Raw genomic sequence first — 16,369 nt, forward strand, 5'->3', positions numbered from 1 at the left:
ATTTTAAATACTTTCATTTACTGCAAATGAATATCTACTCCAAATGTCTCACTAATAATCATTATCAGCCTTAAAAACCCACAAAACACCCCTCTATACTCGACCACACTTAGTACAGTCCTGTTCCCCCCTTCTATAAATCTGCTTGGAATCTTCCACTTCCTGTTTGTCAAAGTGTCCTTCTACCTGGACAGGTTTTGTTGGAGCTCATGCAGCAAACATTTTGGGTAACTGCACTTTAATATGGATGGATGACACTGAATTAGAGTCTGTTTTAATGAGACTGAGTTAAGATATGTAGTTCTGTCATTAAATAGTAAATTATTTCTCTGAATTCACAGAGAAAAGTCTGAAATGTTTGCTAGGTTAGCGTCCCACATGTTCTTTGGCTCAGCTAAAGCTAACTCTCTCCAACTTCTGGATCTCTTGAGTTGCTTGTTGTTAAAATATCTTGCTAGAGGTGCTGAAGCTCAGAAAGTCTGAGATGTTTGTTCAAAATAAGCTCATTCTCGAGTCTTATCTGAACTGTTTGAATTTTCCCTAAACTTAGGAGTTAATGACAGAGCAGCACATCCAGACTCAGTCTCATTTATGTAGTGATTAAACTTCAGTGTCATTCATTGATGTTAAAGTGCAGTTTTTCAAATGTTTGTTGCACATGCTCCCGACCAAACCAGTCCAGGTGGAAGATGATGTGAAGAGAAAGCTCCAGAGGATGAATATCACACATTTCCGTTGGAAATAAATGTCCTTTAATTAGACATTGTCATGCAAAAGTTGGATTTGCCTTTAATGATGTTCAAATCTTTGTTGAGTGTTTTGTTGATGTTGGTTTCTAAATGTTTTCTGACACTCGGCCCCAAAGATTAAAACCTTCTACGGCTCACAAGCTGCAACAATTCACACATTATCAACTATCTTTCTGACTAAACTAAGATAAAAAGTGAAAAACTGCCTGATTCCTGCATCATGAATGTAAATCTTTTTGGTTTTTATGACAGTAAACTGAATATATTTGGGTTTGACATTTTGTAAACCAAAACAAGAAATGAATTACTGGAGAAAATCAACAGACTAATGGAAAAAGAAAATGTGTTTTCCAACATATATGGCTGAATTACTCCAACATTACAAGATACATACAATTTAAATTCAGTTTTATTTATATAACGCCAAATACAGGTCAAATTGTCTCAAGAGACTTTATTTTTATATTTTTTGTCATATTTAAACTATGACAAAGTAAGAAATTTTAACCTCTTGACTAATCCAATTTATTACTTGGTTTTTAAGAGACTAATCGACAATTAAAATAACTTTCTCCACTAAAACTAATAAACATGAGGTCAAATAGAAGGAATAGTTTTAAATACTGCAGTCCCACTATGACAAGAATAAAGTTTGTCAACAAAAAGTAAATCTGCTGGTGGATTCCATTAAAGTCCTAATAAATGATAATAAAGTGTGATACTAAAGGTTTGTGGTGCTAAAAATGTCAAAGTAAAGTTATCAAGTTGAACATCTGGATGGAGGTTGATAAAAGTTGACCTTCTTTCATTTCTCTGGAGCCGACTCCATGGATTTTATGGATGTTGGTTAAAGACCTGCTCCTCTAGTGGTCTTCCTTCTCGTCGCTGTAGAAAGTCAGTCCATCCTGGCCGACTTCAACACCTCTTCATGACAACTTGTTCTGCCTCTGACCTGGTGGAAACTCCAGAAACTCGGGAAAACCTGTGGAGACTCGAGGAACTCGTGGAGACTCGAAAAACTCGTCGGGCGGGGGAAGGTGTGGTGGGTGGTGGGGGAGTCTGGGTGGAGTCAGGGCGGAGAGTAGGCGGGGAGGTGGGTGGCGCACTCCCCCCCTCTACTCCCCGCCTACTCTCCGCCCTGACTCCACCCAGACTCCGCCCTGGCTCCACCCATGTGGTCACTTGAGGAACTACGATGCCAAAGGGACGACGAATTTATTTCTTTTTATATGATCTGTAGCTCAGTGAGTTAAGGATTTGCCTATGGAGCTGCAGGTCGCTGGTTCAAGACCAGACCCTTCTTAAGTTTTATCAAAATCCTGACAAAGACAAAGAAAGAAAAGTGCCGCTGGCGGGTCTCGAACCTGCGACCTTCCACTCTGTAGTCACTCCTCTTATCCCCCTGAGCTACTCGCTCAGATACTAATTCTTCTTTTTTTTGCGCATTTATCATCTATTTTTTGTCATTTTCGAGTTTTTTTTTTAACTCGAGTCTCGACTCGACCGTTTTTCTCAGGAGGCTGGACTTCAGCCTTTGTGCTGGAGGGTGGAACCCTCAGTTCCAAGACTTTCCAAGCCTCCACACCTCCCGAGTCCTCAGGACCTGAGCTTTCACACAGTCTGAGGGCTGAAATTTTCCAAGTCCCACAGTAGTTCTCTGTTAGTTTGAACCTTCAGACAGTCTGAGGGCTGATGTCCTCTAAGTTCCTGAGTAGTTCTCTGTTAGTTTGAACCTTCAGACAGTCTGAGGGCTGATGTCCTCTAAGTTCCTGAGTAGTTCTCTGTTAGTTTGAACCTTCAGACAGTCTGAGGGCTGATGTCCTCTAAGTTCCTGAGTAGTTCTCTGTTAGTTTGAACCTTCAGACAGTCTGAGGACTGAAAACCTAAAACTTCTTGAGTAGTTCTCTGTTAGTTTGAACCTTCAGACAGTCTGAGGACTGAAAACCTAAAACTTCTTGAGTAGTTCTCTGTTAGTTTGAACCTTTAGACAGTCTGAGGACTGAAATCTTAAAAGTTTCTCAGTACTTCTCTGTTAGTTTGAACTTTCTGGTTAACAGAAGCCTTAAAACTTGTGACCATGAGTCTTGATTTCACATTTACATCCATCTGAGTTCTTCTCAGACCTTCACCTGTGGGTTTTTTAGAAATCCTGAACAAACTTTGATTCTCTTCACTGAACAGTAAAGTTTGTGGAGATCAGAAGGTAACATTAGTTTGATCAATGCCTTCAACGACTAGTAGACTTTATCTGGAAAGCAGTTTTCTGAAATGAGTTCTTAGTAAATCTGTCCACAATCAAACCAAGAACATAGAAAGAGGAAATGTTTGAAGAAACAACTTGATGTTTTCGTTTCAGACTAGAAAACGCTTTAAGCCCTTCATCTGTTTTTGCTCTTTTTGATCGTTTTGTCTCTTCTGTTTAATTTGATCTTCTAAAGTCTAAATGGTGTCTTTTCAAATGTTTTGTCTTTAGCTTGATTCTTCTTAAACGTTTAGTTTTGCTCTTTTCTCACCTTTTATTCTTTTCTAATGTCTGATTTGATTTCCAAATGTTTTGTCTTTTTAATGTTTAATTGTTTTTTCAAATGTTTTATCGGCTTGTTTGAGTTTTTTTTCCTTTCCCAATATTTAATGTTTCAATTAAATCTTTAAGGTTTTTCTTTTTAAATGTTTTACCACCTTTTAACATTTAATTTTCTTTTTAAATGCTTCATTGTATTTTCTGTTTAATTCCTATTTGAAGTTTTATTGTCTTTAAGATGTAATTTTCTAATTAAACAATTAATTTTTTAATTAAATGTTTTGTCTTTTTAGAGGTTTAATAATCTAATTAAATGTTTTGCTTTTTTAAAAAATGTTTATTATTATTCTTGTTTAATTGTATTTTTTTAAATGTTTAATTATGGAAAATATTTTATCTGTAATTTTTAATATTTGTATTTTAAAAATTTGGTTTAATTTCATAATGACGTATTGTATCTTGTTGAATTATCTCATTCAATATTTTGTCTGTTTAATAGAGTTAAGCATTAAATACAATTAAATGATATTAAACAGATAAAATATTGAATGAGATAATTCAACAAGATACATGTATGAAATTAAACAAAATTTTTAAAATACAAATATTAAAAATTACAGATAAAATATTTTCAATAATTACACATTTAAAAAATACAATTAAACAAGAAGAATATTAAACATTTAAAAAATACAATTAAACAAGAAGAATATTAAACATTTAAAAAAATACTTTTTAATAAAACTTTGAAAAAGTTTTATTGTATTAAATTTTTTTCCCCTTGATTTAATTGCTTTTTGTTATGTAGTTTATTTCTTTAATCTTTTTCTGTCAAGATTTTAACCCCAACCTTAAAAATGAAATAAACCCTTAAATCACAATGAAAATACTTCTGTCACAATCATGAGTTAGTCAATTATTCAGTTTATCAATTCAACTTTATTTGTTTAGCACCTTTTACACAGATGACAAAACTAAACAAGCAAAGAGAAAAAAAACTATGCTAAAACTATGATTAAAATTCAAAAACATTTAAAAATATATATATATTTAACATGGTAATAAAATATGTTGTGTCCAGGGGATGGAGGGAGTTTATTGAAGTCTTCTGGGGCTCACATGGTAAATCATTTAAAGTATAAACTTGATATTCAGTCTAAGGAAACTGTAGAGCGACAGAAGAACCAACAATATCTCCTGTTTTCTCCTTTAATAAGTCGACTCTTCTTGTGCTTTCAGACCAAAGAACTACAGACTCTTCACAACCTGCTCAAACTCTTGGTACAGGACCTCACCACACGGGTCAAGAAGGTTTCTGTCTCATTTCTACTCTGAAGCTCACCTTCTCCTGCTCAAACTGCTGACAAATGTTTCTGCTGCTCTAAAGTCTGGTGTCCAGAACTTCCTAAAAACTCTCAAAGTCTCTTCTGCTGCAGGTTGCTTTGTAGAACTGTTCCAGAAAACCTCACTAAACCACATGGAGGAGCCTCAAGATAGTCGTCCAAATGAAACCATACAAAAACCAAACTAGTACAACCCAAACGCTAAAGTCTCCTGCAGCCTACCAGAGAACCTCTGAGAACAGAGAATCAGGACAGGAACTCTTACCTTCTGGACAACCAACGTTGGTTCTCAAACAAGAATACAGAATGTGTCTGAGCAAAAACCTCTAAAGACTCACTACAGCCAAGATAAAGACACAGCTGCACCAAATCCTCTAATCACTGCACACATTAGCACCATGTGCTAACTGTGGCTAAAGAACCACATTTACCAAGACAACTATCCAGTACAAAGCCCTAAAACACACCAAGAAACACATTAAAGACTATTTTACTGCTGGAAGCTGCAAGCCAACGCCTAAAGAACAAACTGAAGCAATGGAACCAAACCCGGTTCCATGGTGAAGAGAAGCAGAGGAAATGTTTGTCTGCAGCTAAATAAAGCAGGAAGACACTGAGCTGCTCAGGTGTTCCTGATAACACCAAGCTGCTCAGGTGTTCCTGATAACACCAAGCTGCTCAGGTGTTCCTGATAACACCAAGCTGCTCAGGTGTTCCTGATAACACCAAGCAGCCACCTGGACAGCCAATAGGAACACAGCTTACTGGAAGTCCAGAGGGCTGGGTTAGTCAAGGAAATTTAGTTTAAAGTTGAAGCAGAAAGTTAACAAAGAAAGTTGAAAACCACCTTCTGATACCTGAAATCTCTGAGTTTTCACACAAAGAACACCTGAACATGTCAAACTGGTTCCATAGTAGAACCATCATTGTAAAAACGTCATAGTATGGTGTGTTGCTCAAAAAACATTAGGACCCGGCTGTCAGGGGACAAACATGTAAGAAACATGAGAACAGAGAGAACCCAACCAGTAGGTCACAGTTTATCATCCCCCAGTCATCTCCTGAAGTCCATATGATGAGAGACATCAGTATCTGGTTGTTAATTTACCAGAGGATGCTTAGAATCATGCTGATGTGGTCTGTACTCTACAGTATTTTAGTGACTCAATAAATGCCTAAGTTGTTTTTTTAAAAATGCTTTTTAGTTTTTAATAAACATTTAAGAGCCTATATGTGATAAATAAATGGCCTTTGCCTATCTTAAGAAAAACTCACTCAGAACTCTGATATGTTAACAGTACTAAATAAATCAATAAATACATGCATACACAGAAAAATAAGTTAATACATTAACTGTGTTTAGATAAGATTTAGATTTTTAAAAAAGTTGTTTATGTTTTTGCAGAATCCAGTATTGCTCACTGGTTGGTCATTACATTTTGTTAGTTTGATTTCACTGTTTAAAATGACGCCACCTCTTTTCAGACAGAACCTGTGATAATAAAACAATACAAAATTTTTAGTTCCGTGTTAATAAAGCACTTAAAGCTTTAAGTATGGCTAAATGCTTTTTTCAAAATTAAATATATCCCTCCTTAGGTGGTAGTGGCCCCAAGTTCAGTAAAGTTGGAAAGATATTCACAGATTGGGACTTCCAGCATCAATAACTCATTAGATATAGGTTGTCAAAACATAAACGGTGCCTCTTTCCCATTGTTGCAAGGCAGACAATGTGCTACAAGCCCAGTTTTATCAAAAGTAGCTGTCTTTCAAGCTACAGGAATAACATTGGTGTCTATGGAGTGAACAGGGTCCGTCTGCAATTTGCAAAACCACTGCAACAGTAAAGAGAGACAAATATTCAATAACTTCACTCTTATACATTGTAGTGTCACTAAAATCACTGCAGCCTTCAACTGGCTCCTGTTGACAAAGTGTTTTAACAGAAATGTAAATGCTGTAATTTGATTCTTTTAATGAACCATGTAACTTGAATGGATGTGATGCTGGTGTGACCACAGTGCACACGTCTGATGTTGCTCACAGTGGTCCAAGGGACGCTCAGGGAGTTTGTGTGTTTGCTCACACTCAGGAAAAATTACAGGGAACATTGTTCTTCTGCACTAAATGGACCAATGGTTTGTTGCTTAGTGCAGTAAAAAGGAACATATTTTTATAATCGAGAGTTATGAAGAATACATTGACATCACCTTTAGCCAAATCAAAGTGAAATAAATGGAAGAAGTGATGGCTGATTGAAAATACCAATACTCCAATCCATGTTCTCGTCTGGGTTCTATAGACACACAGACAGACAAACCAATGGCGATCGTCACATAGCTTCACCGTGTTCCTTGGCAGAGTAATGATTACCTCAGTTGCTCTGGAAGCTGATAGGAAATGCACACTGCAGTGATAATTCTGTGAGTTTATCACTATGGGCAACTATTTTCAAATTAGATGACTTTTTGTTTATATATAAACACTAATTATTGCAGCTGTAAAGGAAAATTCAGGTGTATTTTAGCCAGATGTACACTACCATTCAAAAGTTTGGGGTCAGTCAGACAATTTCATGTTTTCCATGAAACCTCACACGTTTATTCATGTCCTAACATAACTGCACAAGGGTTTTCTAATCATCAATTAGCCTTTCAACACCATTAGCTAACACAATGTGTAACCCCTATGGAGATATTCCATTAAAAATCAGCCATTTCCAGCTAGAATAGTCATTTACCACACTAACAATGTCTACACTGGATTTCTGATTCATTAAGACTGCTTTTCTTTCAAAAATAAGGACTTTTCTAAGTGCCCCCAAGCTTTTGAACGGTAGTGTATTTCTGTAAATGCTGTTGTAGCTTGATCTTTGCACTCATTCAGGAATACTGTTAAAGCTTCCTACAGGTTTTCAAACAAACTTGATATTCAGTGTACATGAATTCTTTCATAAATAGTTACTGGACTTAGCACTGCTGTATACAGAGCTACACTAACCACCCTGAACATGGTGTAGAACTAGCATGATTCATAGAGGCAAAATAGTCACATTTTTGGGAGTTGTGGCTGTTTGAAAGGTGGTGAAATGTTTCATAATGTTGATTTTGATTCTTTACGTTCAGTCTCAAAGTGACTATTTACTTGTTGACAATTCTCACCTGTGATTGAGTTGAGTGCTTGTTTTTTCTGTGAGCTTGAAGTCTGCCATTTGTCTCTGCAGAGAAGCCGACATAAAATGTTTCCATCCATGAGGAGAATCTTAAAAACAAGTAGCCAGTTGCTGGTTGGTGATGGATGAAAGCAGGGTAATAAATCAGATTGTCAGGTGTAAGTTTGGACAAAGAATAGAGGGATATTTTGCAGTTTCTTTATATGTGCATGTAGACTTTACAGAGTTTGTGTACAGCCAAAACAAGAAAAACTTATTTTAAATAATGTTAAAAATCAGTCTGTGTTCAGGTGGAACTGGCAGCTCTATTCGTAGCAGAAGACATCAGGGTAAAAGTAGCGGACTACAAACGCTGCGATGAAGGTGATGATGAGGGCAATGGGCCTGACTAGCAGAATGACTCCATATCCATAGTCACTGTTAGTCATAGCAGGATCCAAGTCTGGGCTCCAGCTGTAGCCTGGAAACAAGAAAAAAAGGTTTCTATTATAGTTTGTTGTTTTACATTGTTCACTTCTTCACTACCACACAGCAAAACTACTACATATCTATTCACTCACTGGACACTTTATTAGGTACTCCTTACTGGTAAAAGATTGGACACCTTTTGCCTTCAGAACTGTCTTAATTCTTGGTGTCACACTTTCAACAAGGTGTTGGAAACATTCCACAGAGATTTTGGTCCATAATGACATGATAGCATCACACAGTTGCTGCAGATTTATCAGCTGCACATCCATGATGCCAATCTCCTGTTCGACACACATCCCAAAGGTTCTATTGGATTATGATCTGGTGACTGTGGAGGAACACTGTCATGTTCAATAAACCAGTGTGAAATGATTTGAACTTTGTGACACGGTGCATTACTGACTCCAACCCCTCTAAGGAGTTTCGCTGTTGTGTTGACTACAAAGCCCCTACACCCGACCTCCACCGGGCACACCCTTATCTTCCAGCCTCTGTCCTCTGCCTCAGCTGCTAGGTTGGAGTAGCACAGCTTCTTACGCTCATGCACTTCTTCGATGGCGTCTTCACAGGGAACCGTCAGTTCTATGATGTAGGCAAGCTGGCAGGAATTAGACCAGAGGACCAGGTCTGGTCGCAGGGTGGTCGTTGTGATCTCTGGGGGGAAAATGAGCATCTGATCTAGGTCAACTCGCATCTACCAGTCCCTGGCTGCAGTCAGTGGGGCCAGATCAGGGTTTGAGGCGCAGACCCTCGGCTTGTCATGCGTTCATGTTGTTTACACCAAATCCTGACCATCTGAATGTTGCAGCTGAAACAGAGACTCATCAGACCAGGCAACATTTTTTCCAATTTTCTATTGTCCAGTTTTGGTGAGCTGTGTGAATTGATACGGAGTGGCACCTGGTGTGGTCTTCTGCTGCTGTAGTCCATCTTCTTCAAGGTTGGACGCGTTGTGCTTTCAGAGATGGTATTCTGCATTCCTTGGTTGTAACCTGTGGTTATTTGAATTACTGTGTGAAAATCCCAGTAGATCAGCAGTTTGTGAAATACTCAGACCGACCCGTCTGGCACCAACAACCATGCCACATTCAAAGTCACTTAAATCCCCTCTCTTCCCCATTCAGATGCTCGGTTTAAACTTCCCCAAGTTGTCTTGACCACGTCTACATGCCTAAAAGCCTTGAGTTGCTGCCATGTGATTGTGATAGTAAGCAATTGAATGGGTGTACCTAACAAAGTGGCTGGTGAGTACAAGTGTGTGTTTGGATTTTAAAACCCATCTAAACTTCATTTCCATCTTCAAACTGTAGTTAGTTTCCAGCTTACTTACTTTTCTGTGAATCTCGTTCAGGGCTACCTGCAAAGACAGTAGGGCACATTAAAATTTGCAGGAACGCCAGATTCTTTAAGCTTTTCTTGTCTTCTCCTTGAACAGACATATTGTGTCTTCTGATGTTTTGTAAACTGGATCGTTAAAGTCAGTGTTTCCAACAGCGTCGACTCTGAACTCCAGCTTTTTAGCTGTAGCTTCCTAAATTTAGTTGTAATCAGCTCATCTTGAATATTCCAGAAGACAAAAAATAAAGAAGAAAAAATGTGGTTTAACTGAAAATAGGCAAACATTTCAGTGATGTTCAAGAAGACCACTGAGAGACTAGATACTCACGGCAGAGACGCTCCTCACATGTGCCTTCACATCCTGAGCATGCTGCCCCTTTAGACTCATATGGCCGGCTTCCTCTCACATTACCACTGCAAAAGGAGGCATCATCCAAGTTAGATTACTGTCTCATACGGAGCAAGACTTTTGTCATTCTGGAGTCATCTTTGTTTGAGACCTTCTTGTCTGTCCCATTGTTTGCTCTCACGTTGTGATCTAAAGGTGAAGCTTAAAGGATAAAGCTGGCGTTGTTCCACTTTTCCCCTATTGTGAGCAAATAGCAGGAAAACACACTAACCTTGCTCCCTGTATTTTCTGCTCCTTTCTTTCTGCTCCTTAATTTCTGATATTTTTTTTTTGCTAGGTTTGCTCATTTCATTAATTTTTTACTGGTAACATAGATAGATAGATATATTAGATAGAGAGGACCAGATGGGCAGGACATCCTTCGTGGCGTCCCAATCGGCACACAGCAGCACCATCCGTTCATTCTTCGACTGTATAGAAAACCAAGTTCGGCAGTAGTGATAGAAGGGATTGAGCTGCTACTTTTTGTTTCACTTGTTTCCCCCTGTTCTCTGAAAGCTTAGTGTGGTTTTGTTTATGGTTTTGGACAAGAGCTCATCCCTCATTTTAGTTTTGTTTAACGCAGCCTTTGTTTATTAATTCTCATTTATTGAAAATAAATTGTTAATTTCTTTGGGAAACGTTGTGGTGTGTGCTGCTTGAGACCCTGGCAGGATGGCACTTCATGTTACACTCAGTAACCCCTAGACTGGGCCTATCAAGCATTAGAACACAGGAGTGATGGTTGCTGGAAATGTTCCTCTGTACCTCTATGGAGATATTCCATTAAAAATCAGCTGTTTCCAGCTAGAATAGTCATTTACCATATTAACAATGTCTAGACTGGATTTCTGATTCATTTAATGTTATCTTCATTGATAAAAACTGCCTTTCTTTCAAAAACAAGGACATTTCTCACTGACCCCAAACTGCTGAACAGTAGTGTATAAGACCCCAGCTTGGACATGTCAACTTAATGAAGACATCTGAACCCAGTAAGTGCCTGGTTTACACAGTTTACTTTCTCTCTCTTTGTCTCTACTCCAACTCATACATTCACTGTACTGCACTTGCTAGGCGGTTGTGGTAAATGCACACAGCAGTAGGCCACTTCCTGCTTCTCTGTATTTTTCCCTCACCTCTCTCCACAGGAAACTATGCAACCTTGCCTAACCTTTCAACCAACCACAACGATCCAATATCAGTCACAAATACACACACAAATACCCTTAAATGTGAAAGCAGACTTGATATTGGTGTGATTTGTAGAAGTATTCCACTTACGCTGTGGCGTAGTTGCACACAAAAACAGCCCCCTCATCAGGACTAAAGTTAGTGACTCCTTTTGGGCACCGCTGCACAGCACAACCGACCTTGTAGCTAGTTGCCCACACGACCTGGAAACAACAATAAGGTTAGTTAAGGTATGAAACACTGACCAGATAGCAAAACATGTTCCAGCATCTCCTTTTAACTGGCCTCATCTCTTAAAGACTGAGGGCACTGTCAGTAATAGTAAAAAGTACCTGCGTGTAATGGCCGCAGACATTTGTGCAGGTGTTTTCTTGGTAGTCGTAGTGTAGCTTTTCATTCACCCATCTTTGTATGGCACGTGTTACGTCAAACTTCGACGGTGGGTAGCCTGTCCATATGTTTTCCCCTACAGAGGGGTAGGTAGGGTGCATACGTCGGGCATCACCGAGGTGGATGTTGTGATCAAACACACAGTTCCTTGCCCACGCTCTGGCAGTGATGGCCAGGCCCTCATCCCATGTCTAGATGGGCAGATACAGAAAATATGAAGCAGCTGACTCCCTCTTTTGATGTGTCACTTCATCTTTACTAGAAATAGACCATGATTTCACATAAAAGTATTAAAATAGAATGAAATGGTAGAATTATTTCCTGGTTACTCTGGATAATCACTGATCTGATTCTTTGTGAATAAGTTGATGTTGAATCATTTTAAGAGTAATTTGTGAGTGGATTAAACACTATCCATTCTTCTACAATTCTACAGTTCTGCAATTTCATTTAGAATAACGCTTTTATCCAAAGCAGCGTACATCTGAGAGTAGATACAACAAGCAAGGGTCTAATCAGGAAAAAACAACCTGGATATGTTACGGGGGGGGGGGGGGGGGGGGGGGGGGGCGGGAGAACCCAAGCGCAGACACAGACACTGGCAGACAAGTAATTAAAGGAAAGAGTTTTATTAAACAAGATAACTAAACCAATACATAAATATAGAACGGAACTGGGGAGACAGAACTAAACCAAAACTACTAAAACTCTACAAGCAATTATGATTACAAAAACAGAAGTCTACAAAACTGAACTATTAACCAAACTAAGCTACGGAGGGGTACTCACAAGATGGGGGAACTGAACAGAAGGGGTAAGGAAGCAGGCTCAGGAAATCTGGGGTGAACGGAGATGAGACCGGAGCTACTGGCTGGAGACATAAGCAGGGCTAACGAGAATCTGAAAGAAGACTGAGTTCTAGTGAGGGAAATCCAGAGGAGGGGAAAACAGAGTCCAAAAGCAGAGTCCAGATGGGAACAGAGTCCATGAAGGCGTGTGGGTTACTGAATCTCAGAGGGCAACAGAATCTAGAAGGGAATGTGAATCTTTGAGGGTATGTGGGTCAATGATCCGGCAGGGAGGGAATGAATGAGCAGGGTTTAAATAGTGAACAGGAGATGTTGCGGGCAGGTGAGCTAATTACTGCAATGTGAGTCAGGTGTAGTAATCAGGTGAGTGCAGACAGGTGAGAAGGGAGAGCAAGACACAGGGATGAGAGACAAGAGGGAGAGAAATGACATATAGAGGGAGCCAAAGGGACAAGTCAAAAAAGAAACAGATCAGGAGCCAAGGGAAAAAGGAGGAAAAAAAGAGGAAGAAGGGAGAAGAAGGGCAGGGGCTAGAGCAGGATCATAACAGGATAAGAGCCATGAAACAAGTTCAAGTGTGATAATATGTTTCCTCTCTCTCTCTCTCTCTACTGTCTTATATACTAAAGCCTAAAAGGCCAAAAAAACAACTTTTTAAAAAAATGTGTTTTATTTTAAGAACTCGAGGATCTCGACAGGCAGAAACTGAGAAGTTTCCACAGATGCATGTTACACCAGCACAGTGTAGATGAATGTGCATTTTCATCTGTGTTTTTGATAGTATTTCTGACACAGTGATGAAAAACTCATCTGGACAGAGATTTATTAAGTTTTACAACACCATTTTACAATTAAAATGTATTAGTGTGTATGAAGAGACAGTTTATTCAAAACCTGAACAAGTGAATCCACTCACATCTAGCAGTATCTATCCATTAGAGGTAAATTATGAAGTTGTTTGTTAATTTTCGTGATCTGACTGTTTAATCATCTACTTCACTGAACAGACAAGCTGTTTGTTAGCAAAGTCTTCATTAGCACTTATTTCCTAGAGGTTCCAGGAATACAACCAGCAACTTTTTAGTCTTAAGCTGCTGCAGTGTTGTTCTAAGTCACTCCATCGCTAAAGAATAGCTTTAAATATCAAGGCAAATGGTGCTGTAGCATTTTTTTAAGGTTTGATTATGATGAAGTCCTTCTGAATTAGATTTGTTCCACCCATGTGGTGTTTGGAGGTCAATTTACCACAGTGCAATCCTGCCGCTGATTAATATTAGTAAGACAAAAGATGAGAAATCCAAGTGTCAGGTGTGCCTACCATGTAGAGCATGTTGCTTGCTGTTGGACTGACTGAGGACCGCGCCCTGTTGTGTTCCCTCACACACTCTTCAATGAACTTTCCATCAGTGATGTCAGGCAGTGAGACTGAGGACACAGCTGAGTCCAGGATGACCCAGGCCCACAGCAACGTCTCCACCACGCTGCCCATGCTGCAGTGGACAGATCAGCCACGAGCCAAGGCACAAAAACCGCTGTTTTTGAATCACACTGACATCTGTCAGACGGCTACAGGAAATAACAGCTAAAGAGGAACAGGACGTATGCGCTGTTTTAGGAGCAGCAAATTACGCCCCACCCTCAGTACCGTATTTATTTTTTTAAAAAGAGGCCAATAAGAACATGCACAGCTCAGACACTATGACACTGCACAATGAAGCTGTTGGAGTGAGTGGGTAACACAAAATCTAGCGAATTTCGCTGGATTTTGGTAGATTTTTATGTGAATGTTCTTAAGAAACATTTTTAACATTTCTTTTTTCCACCAAAAAATGTTCAAAGATTTCACAAAAATGTTGAAAATGTGGACATCAGAAGTTTCACTGTGAAAATATATTTTTTTCCCCCCACATTTTCAAACTTTAAAACAGGTCAATTTTGACCCACAGGACGACACGAGGGTTAAACTTATTTTGAGTTTTCTTGTAAAATTCAACTCAAAACAAAATAGTTTCAAGATTGTTTGACTTAAGATATTTAAGATGCATCGTCTTAAAACAAGTCCCTCCAAGCTGCTGAAATGTCACTTGTTAAGTGAATTTATCTTAAATCAAGTGGAATGAGACATTTTGACTGCAGGTTCTGTGTGAATGACAGGTGAAGTGGAACAGACAGACATGCAGTCTTCACACAGTCTAGTGTTACTCTTACGCCACCTAGCTGCTGTAGCGTTCACCATCACACCAATCTGCACACCACACTGAGGTTTTAGCATCTAGCTTTGAGGATGTTTTCAGCCCTCTACTGCTCTAAGAGGCGCTGACTGCCATTACTGCTGTCTCCAAGCATAAAATGCTCATCATGTGCAGCATTTTGTGGGTACTGATTAGTACCAGTAACTCAGTTAATTCCTCCAGCTGCTCAGAATGCTCTCAAAACTCACTTATTGTTCTGATAATGTTGTATAAGAGGGGATGCAGTGCATAAACTTGGAGCAACAGCTGGAGGAAAACAGTGGAAAAATGTCAACAAAATGGATGTTGACATTCTTTTATTGCTGCTCTGTGTAATATTCTTCTTTTTCAATGATCAAAATCTGTTATATATAAATAAAAATGAAAAATAAACATATTTCAAGCATGAAAACATTCTTGTGTGGACAAAAATATAATACAAACAATAATACAAATTATTATTCTGAACCTAAATGACAAAAATGGTATAAAAACACATTGATTCTTATACAGGTCCTTTTTGACCCACTTATGGAAGTGCTTAGGGTCCAATCACTCATGCATCTAAGGGTTAATACTGTCTGGACTGTATTTCTGATTAATTAAATGTTATCTTGATTGAAGCAAACTGCTTTTCTTTCAAAAATAAGGACATTTCTAAGTGACCCAAACTTTTGAACGGTAGCGTATCTGTCACTTCACCTATTACACACTTATTGTGCATCAAAGCGTTTACTAAAAATTCATTTCGAGCCTTCTTGATCAACCACACTAAATTACAGTGACATTTATAGAAAAGAGCTGACACCACATTGCCACATGTCGTTACCTGAGCCATCATGTAAAAAAAGTGCTAAATATTGTCTACCACACTAGACCGGTGGCTTTTCCTTGTTTGTTTTTTGCTGTCATGCGAAGTCTGAGATGCAAATATCTCTATTCTCTGTAGCGTCTGTCAGTGTATCTTAGTGTCACATTACGTTGGATTTCACTTGCTCTATTAATCCACTTCTGCATGACATTATAACAAATCCCATCTGCACAGAGACTGAACTTCCTGTAGTGGTGTGCTATGGAATATTGAAATACATACAAATATGCTTCTCAGATTGCAGCAGCATCAGTGCAGGAGTGCGATCAACCACACAACCACAGCTTCCAACATTAGACAATATTAATGGAAGACAGTGTTTCTGGAAACATCTCTCCAGCAGTTAGTTGCTTCTGGAAATCAATACAAAAAACTAGATGTGAAGCAAGCTCTAAAACTCCTGGTGCAAAGACAGTAACTTCTCTATCAATGTGAATAAAACAAGGTGATGATCGCTGGTCTAAAGTAGGACTTGGAACACTGGTTCTCTCTACTTTCTACAGGTTTGTGGTGGAAAGCATCACAACATCCTGGAACACAGTGTGATACAGCAACTGCTCCACTGTGGACAGGAAATCTCAGAACCAGTCAGCCCTCCATCACTGACATCTATACTGCAAGAAGTCCAGCAGCATCCTGAGGGACCACACCCACCCTGTTAATGGACAGTCTGTCCCCCTCATATCAGGAGGAACACTATGCAGCATCAGATATTTCTATATTCTGGCTGTCAGACCCTTCACTTCAGTATTAAATAGAAATAAATACTCCTTTGAGATACAAAATACATAGCTATGAAATGAATCCTGAAAAAATAGACAGACAATACATTTGTAAATACATGTCATAATTAAATAAATAGGTTTAATTTAGTAGTAAAATTTTCAAACCA

At 38.8% G+C, this 16,369-nt stretch overlaps 1 protein-coding gene across 1 annotated transcript; it reads right to left on the reverse strand.

Annotated features, from left to right (window-relative positions):
- Positions 1-4,186: 4,186 nt before the first annotated feature.
- On the reverse strand, positions 4,187-13,961 carry glipr1a (GLI pathogenesis-related 1a). Its single transcript, XM_023282872.3, has 6 exons — positions 13,694-13,961; positions 11,509-11,757; positions 11,267-11,379; positions 9,923-10,008; positions 9,587-9,613; positions 4,187-8,245 (listed from the first exon to the last, which is right to left on the reverse strand). Exons 1-6 carry the CDS (start codon positions 13,862-13,864, stop codon positions 8,091-8,093), a joined length of 801 nt encoding a protein of 266 aa, XP_023138640.2. The 5' UTR covers positions 13,865-13,961; the 3' UTR covers positions 4,187-8,090.
- Between the last annotated feature and the right edge of the window lie 2,408 nt (positions 13,962-16,369).

This window comes from Amphiprion ocellaris, chromosome 21, assembly GCF_022539595.1.
Source record: "Amphiprion ocellaris isolate individual 3 ecotype Okinawa chromosome 21, ASM2253959v1, whole genome shotgun sequence".
Taxonomy (NCBI): domain Eukaryota; kingdom Metazoa; phylum Chordata; class Actinopteri; family Pomacentridae; genus Amphiprion; species Amphiprion ocellaris.

What these genes read in the sequence shown, in the direction of transcription:
- glipr1a (XM_023282872.3), bottom strand. Translation starts at nt 13,864, where the DNA reads ATGGGCAGCGTGGTGGAGACGTTGCTGTGGGCCTGGGTCATCCTGGAC. An exon ending in TCTGCGGCCATTACACGCAG is followed by an intron (nt 11,380 to 11,508) that starts GTACTTTTTACT and finishes TGTTGTTTCCAG; the next exon opens with GTCGTGTGGGCAACTAGCTA. An exon ending in GTGTGCAACTACGCCACAGC is followed by an intron (nt 10,009 to 11,266) that starts GTAAGTGGAATA and finishes CTCCTTTTGCAG; the next exon opens with TGGTAATGTGAGAGGAAGCC.